Source organism: Castanea sativa, chromosome 1 (assembly GCF_040712315.1).
Source record: "Castanea sativa cultivar Marrone di Chiusa Pesio chromosome 1, ASM4071231v1".
NCBI classification, from domain to species: domain Eukaryota; kingdom Viridiplantae; phylum Streptophyta; class Magnoliopsida; order Fagales; family Fagaceae; genus Castanea; species Castanea sativa.
The window spans coordinates 63530696-63545827 of record NC_134013.1 but is presented as its reverse complement, the minus strand read 5'-3'; the positions used below and the strand labels follow the sequence as shown (position 1 = coordinate 63545827).

Sequence of the window (15132 nt, the reverse complement as noted above, 5' to 3'; positions counted from 1 at the left end):
GGACAACTAAAGCCACGATCTATGTGTTTACTTATACCTACTGTTGTGTTCTTATTACTGCTATAGTGTGTACTAAGAATAAAAAGTGCACTAGTACTTAAACTTTTGCACCGTCTACAGACCAGTTTGTAAAAGACAAGGTTATGTATTTTCTTAAGTGTTTTAATAAGGCACCAACTTCTAAAGCGTGCCATATTTGTGGACAATATTCATGTAATAATATGGTTTGGATTTCTGATATACTTAATCTAGTTTCCATAATGATACCCACAAGGGGGCAAAAGCCTAAGACGAATGAAAATCTCTGGACGCAGGGATGTAACATTCATAAGCTTTCCTCGAAATGAGACAAAAAAAAAAAGCTAAGGCATACTCGTCTAAGCTTTCCTTAAAATAAGGATAAAGCAAAAAGAAAAAGCCAAGGCATACTCGTCTAAGAAGTAGATAGACAAGAAAAAGGCATATGTTAAAGCATAAAGTTCCAAAGACGAGCATCTAGCCAAGACGCCTCAATGTCTTAGGACGAGTAAAACATTATAAACCTCTTGCAAGGAGACGAGTGATAATTGCCCAAAGGACGAGGTAAAATACTGGCAGTCGTCATTGTCGTCCTAGGACGAGTTACACTTGTAAAAATTTGACTGGCTAGCAAAGACGTCCATGCCTAGGTGGGTCGTCCATAAGAAAATCACATAGACGACCATTCAACACTTAGAACACTGTTTAAAAGCCAATGACATAAATGGTGAAAATAGTGGATAAACTCGTCCATACAATAAATAATGGATAAAAGAAAAATATTCTTTAGTCTAAAGATGGTAGACGACCACCATCCAAAAACCCTTATAAAATGAGCCTTAAAAGGCAATTGTTAATAAACTCGTCCAAAACACTCTAGACGAGATAATTGTACTCAAATACATCTTAAAAAGGGTCCAAAAACAACGGACCAAAAGAAAAGCAGAATAACAATAGCATTAATTTAAAATTTGTCTTCAAGAAGGGGGGGCATCAACGTTGGGGTCGTCCTGAGATGGCTTGGTGGTGGCATCATCCTCAATATTAACATCGTCTGAGCCTGTTTGGAGGAGAGAACTTGTAGCAGCGCCAAGGTTGAGTTTAATGGTGCCAAAGTCAACTCTAGGAAAGTTGTCTATAGCATCCATTCTAAAATCTTCAAACCCTGTTGCATAGTTCGTGTCCAGCAGGTCAGTAAACTCCTTGAACGCTTTGAACTCCTCCACTGCGTCGTCTTTAGCCTTCTTGAGGAGGAGACTCAACTCGTTGTTCTTCTTTTGAAGAAAGTCAAGACGGTCGTCCTTCTTAGCAGCATCTGATTTCAGCTCCCCTACCAAAGCACTCAACCCCTTAACCTCGTCCTTGGCCTTATTCGCCACCTCGGCCCAAGTTCTGCAGTCGTTTTTAATCTCTTCTATTCTTTTTTCTAAAAGGATCCTCGTCTTGTCCATCTCCATGGCCTGCCTGGACGCAGCTATGAACTTCGACATTGCCTATATAGAAGACAAGAAGGTTCAAGAGATAAAAATAACAATAGATAACATGGCTAAAGCAAGACGAGACAAAGGTGCTCACCTTAAAAAGATCGTGGACACCGAAATGCTCAAACTCCTTCAAAGACATGTCGTAGCACGCAGCCACGTCCTCGCCTGTTATAGCCTCTTGGAATCGTTCCCAAGCCAAATCCTCATTCTCCAATAAGTTCATAGAAATCCTTTGAAGAGGCTGGGACGAAGTAGGAGCATGGGTCTTGGACGGAACGACGCCAACGGGCGTAGACGAGTCAACATCAACGACTGTGATGGACGGCAAGGAGGAAGGAGGGTCAGACTTAGCATTTTCGGGCCTAGACGACCCATGCTTAGTCTTCTTCCCCCGACGACTGGGTAAGCTTCCCAGGTCCAAATTTTTGGACAAGCTTTTCCTCTTGTCTCCAGCAGCAGGACGAGGCTGGGGTTGAACTTCAAGTCTGGTCATCTCGTCAATCACTTCCTTCCCCTTATTTTCTTTCATGGTTGCCATTCCTGAAAAACACATGTACACACACACACACACACACACACACACACACACACACACACACACACATATATATATATATATATATAAAATAAAATAAAATTTTCAAAATTTCAAGAAAGACACTCACGTCTACGGACAGTTTGCTCGTGAGCAAGGGCTTCAGCAGATGGATCAGGGCCAAGTCCCCACCTGTGCAAGCGTCGAAGAGTCACCAACGAGTGAAAATTCCTCTCGGGGTGTAAAGAGTCACGGTGAAACTTGCTTAAAGAAGGACGTCAAACAGCTGAAAAAAAGAGGAAAATTAAGGTTAGACAACTGTCTAAAGATAAAATATAACAAAACAAATAAAAAAAAGAATGAAGGAAAAACATAACATACCTTCTTGACGAAGGTTCTCTAATTCTCCAGTATAAGGGGCAAATACATCTCTACCAACCTTGATAGGATGCCCCGCCCAGAAACCAAAGACAAAGAAAAATTCTATCTTCCAGTTTCTGTCAGACGAAGGCAAAGACTTAATCAACCTACAGTCATTGCCCTTAGCTGTGAACTGATAAAAATCTAGAGATTGACTTATCTCGGAGGGTTTATAACAGTACAAAAACTTGTCCACGATGATAGGACGGTTCCCATCAAATACCTCCCTCCATAAGACTTGCATAGAGACAATAAGTCTCCACGCGTTGGGGTTAAACTGACAAACTCCTAAGCCCAGCCTAGTGAGTAATTCTCTGACGAAGGCATTCAAAGGAAATCTAAGCCCCCCTAGCAAATAAGCTTCGTAAATACCTATTCCAAAACGAGGTTGGCAACACCATTCCCCTCGGACGGCTAACTTAGGATTCAGATTATCTGGGATTTGGAACCAACTCCTAAGAGCATCTAACCTCTTCTCGTCCGTCTTAGAAGGGATTTCTATAGCACAACTATACATAGTTTCTTCTTCGTCCAAAGGGGAGGACGGCGGGACGCTCGTCGAGGTATTAGCTCCAGAGGCTGCCCTCGTCCTAAGATTTCTCTGTAAGGTTTCGATGGGAATTCTAGGAACACCAGAGGTATATTCCTCTGTTGTGTGGCCACTACTACTACTACTATCATTACTGGAAGTGCTATAACTAGAAGAATCATGGTACTCGTCTATGGCCTTGTCTACACTGTTACTAGACGAACAGGTAGCCATTTCAGACGTCCTAAAGCTTAAAAAGGAAAGCCTAAGAGTGAGAGTAAGGGGAATACCTGGCTCTAGAAGAAAGATACTAAGGACGCTGAGAACACTCCTAGACGAGGCGACGAACGAGAGGTGTTAAAATAGAAAATCTGAAAAAATGAGAGGGGCACGAGAAGGAAACCACTATTTATAGGTAGAGAAGTCTCGGTATTCACAACAACAAGACCAATGAGAAGGCGACACGTGGCATCTGCCTCGAGGAGGTAAGTCGATGTGACCAACCACCTATGAAAGCATGACACGTGGTATGCTGTCTAAAAAACAAATAAAATAGAAAATAATAATAACAAATGTTCTTGGAAAACTCGTCCTGAAGTCTGGTGATGTACTACATGACCCCTGGACGAAGAGGCAACTGATGAGGAATGAAGAAAAATTAAATTATTCCAGACCGTCCATGGTCATCCACACCAGCAGCCGTCTAAAAGAAAGCACCAAGACGAGGCTAACGCCCATGATCGTCCATAGACGAAAACACACCCGCAGCACTCGTCCTACGAAAGCTATCATCCCTGTCCTGAAGGGGTTCGTCCACAAGAGGACCTCTGGACGAGACCTTTACACTTGGGAATTACTGAGTACATTTCACTACTCCGCAACATACGCATAACTTCCGGTGACCGTTGTATGAGAAAATATAACTCCTAAACAGTTGTGGAAGTTATCCTTGAACACTTGCACCTCCTCAAATCCAGGGGAGGTTACAATCCCAATAACTGTTCCTAGGACACTATATAAACACCCATTCAGACCAGAAAAATGTACGTTTTTACTTCTCCCAAAAAGTTGAAACTCCAAAAATATAGAGAGAAAACTAACTTTGCCATCAGAGGGTTCTTGGCCGGCGACCCCGGTTACCTTTGATCGCTTTTCTTTCTTTTTCAGGCCATCGAGAGAGCAAGTGGTCCTTTCAAGTCCGAAGCATCCAGCCTACTGATTTTCTTCGCATCATCAAACATGTGACTGAAAATTAGACTCTAATTGAAATCCAATTTAGAATCTAATTGGATTTGGACTCTTTGATTTTTACACTCAATAATTCACTTGATACAATATTAAAAATTAAATAGGACACGTGGCGCAAAATTAAGAATTTAATTAATACCTAATTGGATTTTCTCTGAACTTTGCCTATTAATATATATATATAGATACCGCATTCTGTACCCCTTACGACTCGAGTTCTCGTTCCCTAATAATGTTGAAATTCTAAGACCCAAGATTGGTTTAGAGCCCAATCAGATGTTAAATTGACTTAAGAAATAATAAAATGAAAAATGTAACTTTTAATGAGCAAATAAATCTATTTTTAGAAAAGTAAAGTTAAGGAAGCCTTAGCATGCGCACGCAAGAATCAACCTACACACGCAGCCATGATGCATACGCACGCAGGCCCGATCTTGCGTGCGCATGTAGGGTTCCAGAAAAATTATAAAAAAAAAATTTTCTGCATTAATGCTGAGATTTGAAACGAATCTCACATCGTCTGAAAGCTATTTTAAACCTCCATTTTTACAATATAAATAACCATACATGATACCTTTTCAAAACACATAAAAATCCTAAGGGAAAACAGTAAGATTCACTAAAAGTAGTGAATCAAAGAGAGTTTTTCACAAAACATCCTCAAGTCAATTTTACTTTGATTAGGACATTTTTTTTTGGACTTGATTTTTGAGTTTAAGATTACTAATCATGTTTCTTATTGATTGTGAATAGATTTGACTGAGGGGAATGATAAAAAATCAAGCTTAAAGGGCTTTTTTTTTTTTAAGGTATTAAGTTCTAAGCTTTTCTTTTTATTTCTTTCTTTTATTTATGTTTTAATCTTGTTTCTTCACTTGTTTTATGTTTACATGTGTTTGTGTAGCTTAGGTTTATGTAGCTTTTATATTTTAAAGTATGTTAGGATGACAGATTTATTGTTTTGAAGCCTTACTCTATTTGCTGTGTTGCTAGGGTTTCTGGGGTGGACTCCACGTGCGCATAATCCTGCCTGCACACGCAGGCTTGTTCATGCGGGTACATGATCCTACTTAGAAATCCTAACCCTAGTTTTTCTGATTTTGTCTCTTATTTCACATGTAATGCTTTTGTTTTAGATCCTTTTTTATATATTTATGGTTTTGAGCTTTTGTTTCATATGCTTGTTGTTTGTTTTCTTTTCACACGTTAAAATTAGGGTTTATATTTCGTTTCTTTGTTTTAATGCCATGAACACGCATTCACATGTTCATGAATTAAAATCATGGGTGTTGAGATGCAGCAAGGTAAGTAAGGTAAGTCATGTATTCGCATGTACATGCGTTTTGTTTGTAATCTTGTTTAGGATTGATGAACGAGATATGATGAATAAGCATATTGTGTTCTTAATGCTTTCAATGATCTCTTAATGATGCAATGTTTTTTTTATTACCTATGTTTCTGCCTTGAATATGATATGATGACATGGTGTTAGATGAATGTTAGGTGGATGATATGTATGATAGTAACATGCTAGGGTTTATGTTATACCATGCTAGATGAATGCTAGGTTGATATGACATGTATGCCAGATGTATGTTAAGATATGCCATGATAAATGAATGATTAGGTATTTTAGGATAATTGATGTCATATTGTATGCTTAGATGCATGCTAGTGTGTGTGTGAGTTAGAATGCAATATTGAGTGTGCCTTTAATAGGGTTAAGACATAAGACATAATAAGAGAAAAACAATGATTTTGGGTGCCTAACACCTTCCCAAAACCATACCTAAACTTCAAACCCATACCTCTAGTAGTAATAAGATCATCAAAAAGGTCCTTACTTGAGAGAACACTCTATATATATATATATATATATATATATAGGTTGGGTTCAAATTACACCTGGTATAACTCAAAGCAATGTTACATCACCCAATAACTTATTATTGGATTCATATTTTAAAAATACAATCGTTGAATTATATGTTTTATATGTTCTTAACATGCATGCTAATTTTCATGCCAATCGGATGTAATTTACTATTCGATCCATAAATTTATCATTTATGCATTATTTCAAACTACAAAAACTTGAATTTAAACAATTGATTGATAACATGGTTAGTAATCTTTGATCACCTTGAAATTTTGCAAGCATGGAGAATATATGAAGATAATGTAATTTAATGGTAGATTTGTCAAAATTCACATCAAATTAAGAAATATTGAGTGGGGTAATATTGCTTAGAGTTACAGTAGGTGTAACTTGAATATATAATTTACTTGAAAATTAAATGGAACACATGGCGCAAAATTGAGTGGCATAGGCCCTAGGTTTAATGGGCATCAAAGAACGTTAGATGCTATAAATCTAATAGAAACCCTAATTGGTGTGAACAAAAATCCTAAATTCACTAATTGCTTTGGTTTGGTTCTCTTCATAAGGAAAAAGAGAATAGTATCACTTGTATAAGGTTTTACTTCTTGGGGGGGGGGGGGGGGGGGGGGGGGTTTAGGAGCTTTTATGAGCTCTTTTGGACTTACCCTATTAATTGGGTTTTCAGATTAGAGCACTAGTGGCTTTGGAACTTCTAGGCAATATGCATATAAGGGGATTTGATTTTGTAGCATTGAGAATGTCAATTGCCAGTGTAGCACTTAGGGTCCGCTTGGTTGGGAGGATAAAAAAGTGAGAGAATAGAAAATAGAGGGAGGATGGAAAAGTGGGAGGATAGAAAAGTTTTTAATTTTCTTCATTTGTGTTTGGTTGAGAGGGTGAAAAAGTAGAGGGATGGAAAACTTTTTGGTTTAGTTGAAAATAGGGTTTGTATAAATTTACCATCATGTCCCTCTAAAATAAAACAAAAAGTAATACATTATACTTTTTTTTTAAAAAAAAAATTGTGTATAGATGAAAGTGGACATTTTCAAAAATAACATAAAAAATCATCCAAAAGTGTTTTCTTAAAAAATAATAATAATAATAATAAAAAAGAAGCCAATGTTACCCAAAAAAAAAAAAACCAGAAACGTTAATTAGAGGTGGGGGAAATTTTGTTCAAATATTTTTTTCCACTTTTCACTCCAATTTGGAGAGATTGTATTTTGAAGGGGAATGAGAGAAAACTTGTGGGCCTCACCACTTTTCTCTCCCCCTCCCCCTCTCAACCAAATAATAGAAAATGTCATTTTTCACCTTTTTTTTTCTCTCTATTTTCCATCCTCCCTGTTTTCACCCCAACCAAACATACCCTTAGTCCTATGCTCAAAGAGTATCTATGCTTCCCTGGTAATTCCACCAATCAGTATGGCCCATGCTCAATGCGAGTCAAACTTGGTCTACCTTGCCATTGCTAGGTCGATGGTTCCCATGCGTTTTATGGAGTCAGATTCGATTGCTTTGGTACATGAAGCTAAGGGTCCGTTTGGTACATGTGTTTAAACAACAGTTTTCAATTTTTTTGAAAATACGTGTGGGTGAAAAAGTGTGTGAAAATACGTGTAATGTTGTTTAAAATCTGAAAACATGTGTTCAAGAGCGCGTACCAAACAGGCCTTAAGAATCCTGAACCACAAAGCTTTTTTTTTTTTTTCTTTTTTTTTTGTGAAGAAGCAAAAATTGATTTGTGAAATATTTTCTTAAATAGATTGTGAAATCGGTGCATTTTATCAGTCTAAAAAAAGCTAATTCAAAGTGATTGTAATTATTGTGGTCTCTTTGGTTTTAACGTTTAATAACTCATTTGCACAAATATTTAAAAAGTTAAATTAGACAAGTGCCACAAAATGAAACTCTAAATAACTCACATTTAATAACTCATTCTTTGAATTTTACCTATATATATATATATATATATATATATATGTATGTATGTATGAGACCTAAGTAAAGATTGAGAATATAATTGTGAGGACCCGAAGACCTAAGGACCCAAAGACATACGAGGAAGCATAAGGAATAGAGGAGAATAAAAGTCAAGGGCCCGAGGATGAAGTGGGATGGTCCGGAAAAGTACGAAAGGTAGATTGGTGATGTATGAGGTATATTGCAAATATCTAGGTTGGGATAGATAACTATGAACGTTGCATTGAATGTTCTGCACCAAGCTTTCTGGCCGCATTGAATAGGGAGTACCAGCTTTATCCGTTGCATTAATGTGGACATAACCTGAACAGTACAAGGCACAGAGCCAGAGCTTTTCTCCATGACCGACTACAAGGGAATGGACAAATGTCAGTAAATGGGGTTGAGTAGATGAGAGGTGTATGGCTGAGATAGTAAGGGCAAGGAGTATAAATAAGAGAGGAGAGAAAAAGGGTGAGGGGATGAGAACGCCATACACTTTGTTGTTGATACCCTCTCTACAAATTCATTGTGTTGAGCCTTGAATTATTAAACGCTATTATTTTTGGGCTTGTGCATGATTTTTGGTCCTTACAATTGGCGCCGTCTGTGGGAACAATAAAGTGAGACGTTCTAGTTTGAAGGTGAATGGCGGAGGCGAATCAAGAAATGGAAGAATCAGTAAGTTCCCAAAGGGGAAACCCAGCTATAAACATGCAACGCGGAGATGGAAAGAAAAACACCCCAAGTGTGGTGGTGGAATCGTATTGTAGTGATCAAGTGGCTGGACGACGATCACAGACTGACAGGTAAATGTCTTGTGATGATGTGTTGCAGCAAATGCAATCAGAGATAGATTATCTGCGCAAACGCTTAGATCGTAGGAAGCGTGGTAGGAGGAACCCGTCTTACTCGCCCAGTGATAGCTCCGAGGAGAAACGAGGAGGAAATGATCATCAAGCATCTGAGTCTCTTCCCAGTGAGTCCCGTTTGATTACTTCTTCTAGTGCCAAGGCAAAGAGGAGGGAGGAGACGCGAGGTGAGGATGGGTCATACCAAGGTGAGGGGAATGATGCAATGGGTAAAGCCTTGAGGCAAATCTCTAAATCCCCTTTCGTGGCCCGGATAAATAAGGCAAAACTCCCCCACAGATCTTCTCAGCCTATATTTACCATTTATAATGGCACAACTGATCCTGTAGAACACGTCAGTCATTTTAATTAAAAGATGGCAGTTTATTCGAATAATGAAGCATTGATGTGTAAAGTTTTTCCTTCCAGTTTGGGACCAGTGGCCATGCGATGGTTTGATACTTTGGAGGAAGGTTCTCTAAAGTCCTTTGAAGAGTTGACGAGGGCATTCGGGGCTCAGTTCATAACATGTAGTAGGGTCCCAAAGCCCTTGGATGCATTACTATCTTGGGCATTCCCAATACTTATTCCGATCAGTATTGGGAAATGTATAATGAAATTGATGAAGATGTTGAAAATGTGGTTGTAAGAACTTTTAAGGTGGGGCTCCCTACGGAGCACGGATTAAGGAAGTCCTTGACAATGAAAGCAGCTGTAGACATGCGCCAGCTTATGGATCGTATAGACAAGTATAAATGGGTTAAGGAGGACCAGATTCAAAGCAAAGGTAAAGCAAAGCTATTTCCAGAGAAGAAAGATCTTCAGGGAATGGGGTATCAAGGCAGTCGGCCTAGGCGATATTTTCCAAGTCGTCCATTGCCAGCTGGAACTCCTTTGGTTAATTCACTATTCAAGGAACCTATACATCAAATATTGGAGAAAATACGAGACGAACCATACTTTAGACAACCTAACAAGATGAGTGGAGATGCATCTTTGAGGAATCAAAATCTTCATTGTCATTATCATCAAGACAAAGGACATACCACAGAAGAGTGTCGGACGTTGCGTGACCATTTGAACCAATTAGCCAAGGTAGGAAAGCTCAATCATTTCTTGTCTAGGTCGGACGGGCAAGTTGGACATCAAGGTACGAGAATGTATCGTGGAAATATCCCTCGGCCAGCATTAGGCACCATTAACGTCATTTTGGCACAGCCGAGAAAAGGAGCTGAGGATCCGTCTCGGATCATGTCCGTGCATAGTAGTTTTGGGAATGAAGTCATGGAGGGAAGCAATCAACTGGCTAAAAGAATGAGATTCTCGGCAGCGCCAGTGTTGGGTTTTTCTGAGGAAGATAAGGAGGGAACATGTCAACCCCATGATGATGCATTGGTAGTAACTATTTGTATTGGGGGATATGACGTGAAACGAGTCTTGGTGGATGATGGAAGTGGAACGGAAATTATGTTTCCCGACTTGTTTAATGGTTTAAAATTTAAAGATGAGGATTTGGAGAAGTACGATTCTCCATTAGTAGGCTTTGATGGGAAATCGGTGATTCCGCGGGGGATGATTAGGCTACTTGTACAGGTTGAGGATGCTGAAATCCAGGTTAACTTCATAGTAGTCAGGGCGTATTCACCTTACATGGCCATATTGGCTAGGCCTTGGCTCCATGCAATGGGGGCAGTTTCTTCAACTTTGCACGTAATGGTGAAATATCCTATCCAAGGAGGGGTAGGAGTATTACACGGCAGTCAGTCGGTAGCCAGGCAGTGTCTGATGTCTGCAAGTGTTAGAACAGGGCAAGGTTCAGCAATGGGGGCAACTCCGAAAGCTTTACACCAATTAAAGAAACCTGCTCGGGGGATGAGAACGGCATACACTTTGTTGTTGATACCCTCTCTACAAATTCATTGTTTTGGGCCTTGAATTACTAAACGCTATTATTGTTGGGCTTGTGCATGATTTTTGGTCCTTACAATAATTATAAAATATTATTTTTCAATATTACATCACGATAGTGTTTTCATCTTTAAATCTTTTCTAAACTCATCTTAGTTTAACTGAATTCGTCAAGAGTCTTTTTTTCTTTTATTTTTTTTATACAATATAAAAATTCTACTCTAACCTAATCTAAGTGTATATTATCAATTAAATTGAAGTAGGCTATAAAAGTCCCCATCGAGTTTTTCCACAATCATAGTCCAAGAATTTTATGTTGATTATACTCCTTAGTTGGAGTGGATGAACTTCAAACCAATGCCTAACACTGAATTATTATAGTACCTCTTGGTACTAAATCATTTTAGCCAATAACCTTGTAATTCAATTGATTAACGTCTCCTAGCATATCTAAAAAAGATATTTAGGGTTTAATTATCCTCTCCCTCAAATATTGAATTTAAAAAAAAAATCATTTTAGTAAATTTTTCTTTGTAATAAATAGTAAAATATTATTTCACCACTTAAAAGACTAGATTTCCAAAATAACTACAAATGGCCTCCATTAAAATATTCATGTAAATATTTTAATTTTGAAACAACAAAAACTTATATATATATATAGGGAAATGCTAACGAATGCCCTTAGGGCATTATTTAATAATCTATTTAAAGAAAGTTTTTATGGGGAAAAAAAGAAAAACAATTAATTTTTTAACAGATTTTTTCATTTCCCATAAAAGTGATGTCAAAATTTTCCTAAAATGAATTGTTAACCAATGCCCTAAGGGCATTCGTTAACATAACCCATATATATATATGTGTGTGTGTGTGTGTGTGTGTGTGTGTGTGTGTGTATTCAAAATGTTAGTGAAAAAAATTATAAATTGTGCCCACACACGTTGCAGGTTATAGGCTAATAACAAATATGAGGTCATATACCAAATATGAAAGAGTTTGAGGGACTATTTGTATATATTTCTTTGAAGGTTAAAATTGAATTACCGGAAAGTGTTTGTTAGTGGGGGGTTGGCCTCAAGCCTCTATGTAGTTCGGCCCTTACAAGAAGTAGGAGAGAGGGGATTGGAATTCAAGTTTTCCCCATGGAACAAGTTAGACAATAGTCACTAAAGTGACAAGACTCATAGCCTCATATAAATAATGTTAATTCTTCGTTGAGATTTCTATTTATTTAATATAAAATGTTAGAGGTCCATGGGCATTGTTTTACTACACCAGGTTTAAAAATGGGATGGTCAACCGTTGAATGTTGACATCCTTTCAATAAGATTAAAAGATTTTGGCATAGTCTTCATTTGCTTCAATGGAAAATGACTAAGCATTGGGGCTCCATATGTTTATAATTTAAAATTGATCAGCTACATTAGTGAATAATATGCCAAAAACTAATCTAAGTCATAATGATGATTTGTCTAGGCTGTCCAATGCATCCAATGCGTCATGACTTGTGTATATAAAATTTGAGCTACCAGACTAAACCTCAAGTGAATATGATCACCACGATAGCTTTGTTTCAACTCCAAGTCTTCCATGACCTTTAACCACCAACATTTTGCTTAGCCGGCAATTCAAACACTGAACAAATATTGCACTTCACAAATCATGCCCTTACTATGTCCCAGAATTACATGAATGCCTGCTGAGCTAGGTTGTACAGACTTATTGCTTCATGTTGCAATATGAGAAATTGGAGGATTCTTGTTGTTGTAGCTTATAGGGGTACCATGTGTCATCAATATTTTGAATGTTGTTCCATTTGTGTAAGAAAAAGAGGAGTAATAACTAATAATATAATTATAGAGACACTTTGGATGTTTACAGGTAAATTTTCTGCATATATAGTTGTAGGAATTGGATTGCTCAAACAGACCCCAAAAAAAAAGAGAGTAAAGACTAAAGAGAAGGAAGAAGTAATGGCGACCATGAACACAATTTTCTTGGTGTTGATGTTTGTTGCTTTTATCACAAAGGAAGCCTTGGCAACCCAACATGTTGTTGGAGGAAGCCAAGGTTGGGATGAATCCACAGACTACAACTCATGGACATCAGGCCAAACCTTCAAAGTTGGCGACCAACTCGGTATGTTTCTTATTCTTAACCATGCTAGTTAAGAACTTAGCCTTGCTTTGTTATTAACTTCATTTCTATAAATCAATTATCGTTTTTGGACAGTTTTCAAGTACACAACAGGGTTGCACAGTGTTGTTGAACTTGCTAGTGAGAGTGCCTACAAGAACTGTGACCTTGGTACTGCACTAGACTCCAAGAGCAGTGGCAGTGATGTTGTCAAATTGAACAAGGCTGGCACGCGTTACTTTGCTTGTGGCACATTAGGCCACTGCAGCCAAGGCATGAAAGTAAAGATCAAGACAGTCACAGGGAGTGCACCCTCTTCTCCAGCATCATCTTCATCTTCACCTACAACTTCTGATGCTTCTGCCTCTCGATCTTTTGCTTCATTTGTTATGGTTGTTGCATTCTTCGCCACCTTTTTGCTCTATGTGTTTTAAGGATATGAAGGCTGGGTATATAGATTCACCTGGTACTGTTTGGTTTGATATTTGAGGGATTAAAATTGTAGTCAGTATGATAGTATTGAAGTTTGAGTTGAAAAACAAAGGCATTACTTGTATATTCTTTGTTTGATTATGATATTTGAAATAAGAGGTGAATAAAAATGGCAGGGTTGCTTTAACCCTAGCCTGGTTTTTTTTTTGTAGTATATCAATCAACCTCGCCAGTGAGGATTCTGCTTCACATTTGGTGATTTCTCTCGTAGCTTGAATCATTTATCTACAATCAAATCAAATCAAATCAAATCAAATCAAAATCCATAATGATAGTTTGAGTCCAAAATAATATTCATAATTTTAGTACAAGCAATGTATTGCAAGGCAGGAAAGATGCAAACGCCAAACTGGGATGGCCTCAACCGGTGTCAGGAAATGTGACAATTTATTGGTTTCAAATATTTTTTTTCCATGATTATCTACTTAAAGACATGGATTGAATTGATTAAGATTTTCTTTCTTTTATGGTAATAAATTGATTTATATTTTCAAGATCCACTTAACCAAATTGTTCTTTTACATTGCAGATAATATTTCGGATAATAAAATAGATTTAAAAAAGTGCCGTAAATTAAAAAATCTCAAATTTTATCGAGTATGCTATTGGTTCAGGAGATTTCGAAAAAGAGTTTCATAAAAATGGAATAAAATTATACCACAAAAAATTGGGATATCACTTCTTTATATCATAAAAACAAAAAACAAAAATGATGTAAGTTGAAAATTATGACATGGCTTGGATTCACGTGTTTTTATATTTATTATTTTTACGAAAAAAAAAAAGAATATTCCTTGCCGTAAAGGTTTGATCCTGATGGATATAGCAGTGTTCTCAAATCTGCTGGTTCTTTGAAATTGGCTGTCACTCTGTGACTCCGTCAGCCGTTAAATCTTTTTCTATTCCCAGGTAGTCCAAATTTGACACACCCAAGAAGAGAAAATCGAGATACATAGCTTCCTGCTTTATTAAATCCAACACGTGCCTCTTGCAGTTAATAATTACTATATGAAGCAAAATTACTCTCTAATAGTAATTTATTAAGAAAAATTATAAGCTTATCCAAATATATATATATATATATATAAGACTACAATATTTTTCTCTACTTTTTGTCATCATGGTTACGCAATGTAAAAACATTCACAATAATGAAACTAAAATAACTATTCACTAAAACACAAAATATGTTCTACATCAATGTATATAAAGCTAAAGTTTTTTAGTTTCAAACTTTCATACGAAGCTATTTTTGGTTTCATACGAAAGGTGAAACTAAAGTTTTAAAATATATTTTTAATTCCAACACATATTAAAATATTATTTCTTTACTTATTTTTTATTCTTTATTTCTTTTCTTTTTTTGCCCGTCCCTCTCTTTCTCTCCCTCTCTCCTCAGATCAGCTCTTAAGCTCAAACTCTCACCGGCCAATCCACTCTCTGCCGAAGCCTTCCACTCTCCGTTCACTCCTTTATGTGGGAATTTTTCTGGATTCATGGAATTTTTCTGGTTTCGGATTGTTGGGTTTATGATCGAAGCTCTATGGGTTTTATTTTTGTGGTTGTGGGTTAATTTTCTTAGGTAGTTGTAGGCTGATTTTGGTGGTGGTAAGAGTAGACTGTGGGCCGGGTGGTGGTGGTGGGTTGTATGAAGTGGTGGTGGC

The 15132-nt window shown here is 37.4% G+C and overlaps 1 protein-coding gene across 1 annotated transcript; it reads left to right on the top strand.

Annotated features, from left to right (window-relative positions):
- The first annotated feature begins 12701 nt into the window (after positions 1-12701).
- Positions 12702-13622, top strand: LOC142621936 (mavicyanin). The gene is made up of 2 exons (XM_075795318.1): positions 12702-12979; positions 13073-13622. Exons 1-2 carry the CDS (start codon positions 12712-12714, stop codon positions 13408-13410), a joined length of 606 nt encoding a protein of 201 aa, XP_075651433.1. The 5' UTR covers positions 12702-12711; the 3' UTR covers positions 13411-13622.
- The last annotated feature ends 1510 nt before the right edge of the window (positions 13623-15132 follow it).

Coding starts and splice junctions, on each gene's coding strand:
- LOC142621936 (XM_075795318.1), top strand. CDS start 12,712: ATGTTTACAGGTAAATTTTCTGCATATATAGTTGTAGGAATTGGATTG. Junction 12,980..13,072: donor CAAAGTTGGCGACCAACTCG/GTATGTTTCTTA, acceptor GTTTTTGGACAG/TTTTCAAGTACACAACAGGG.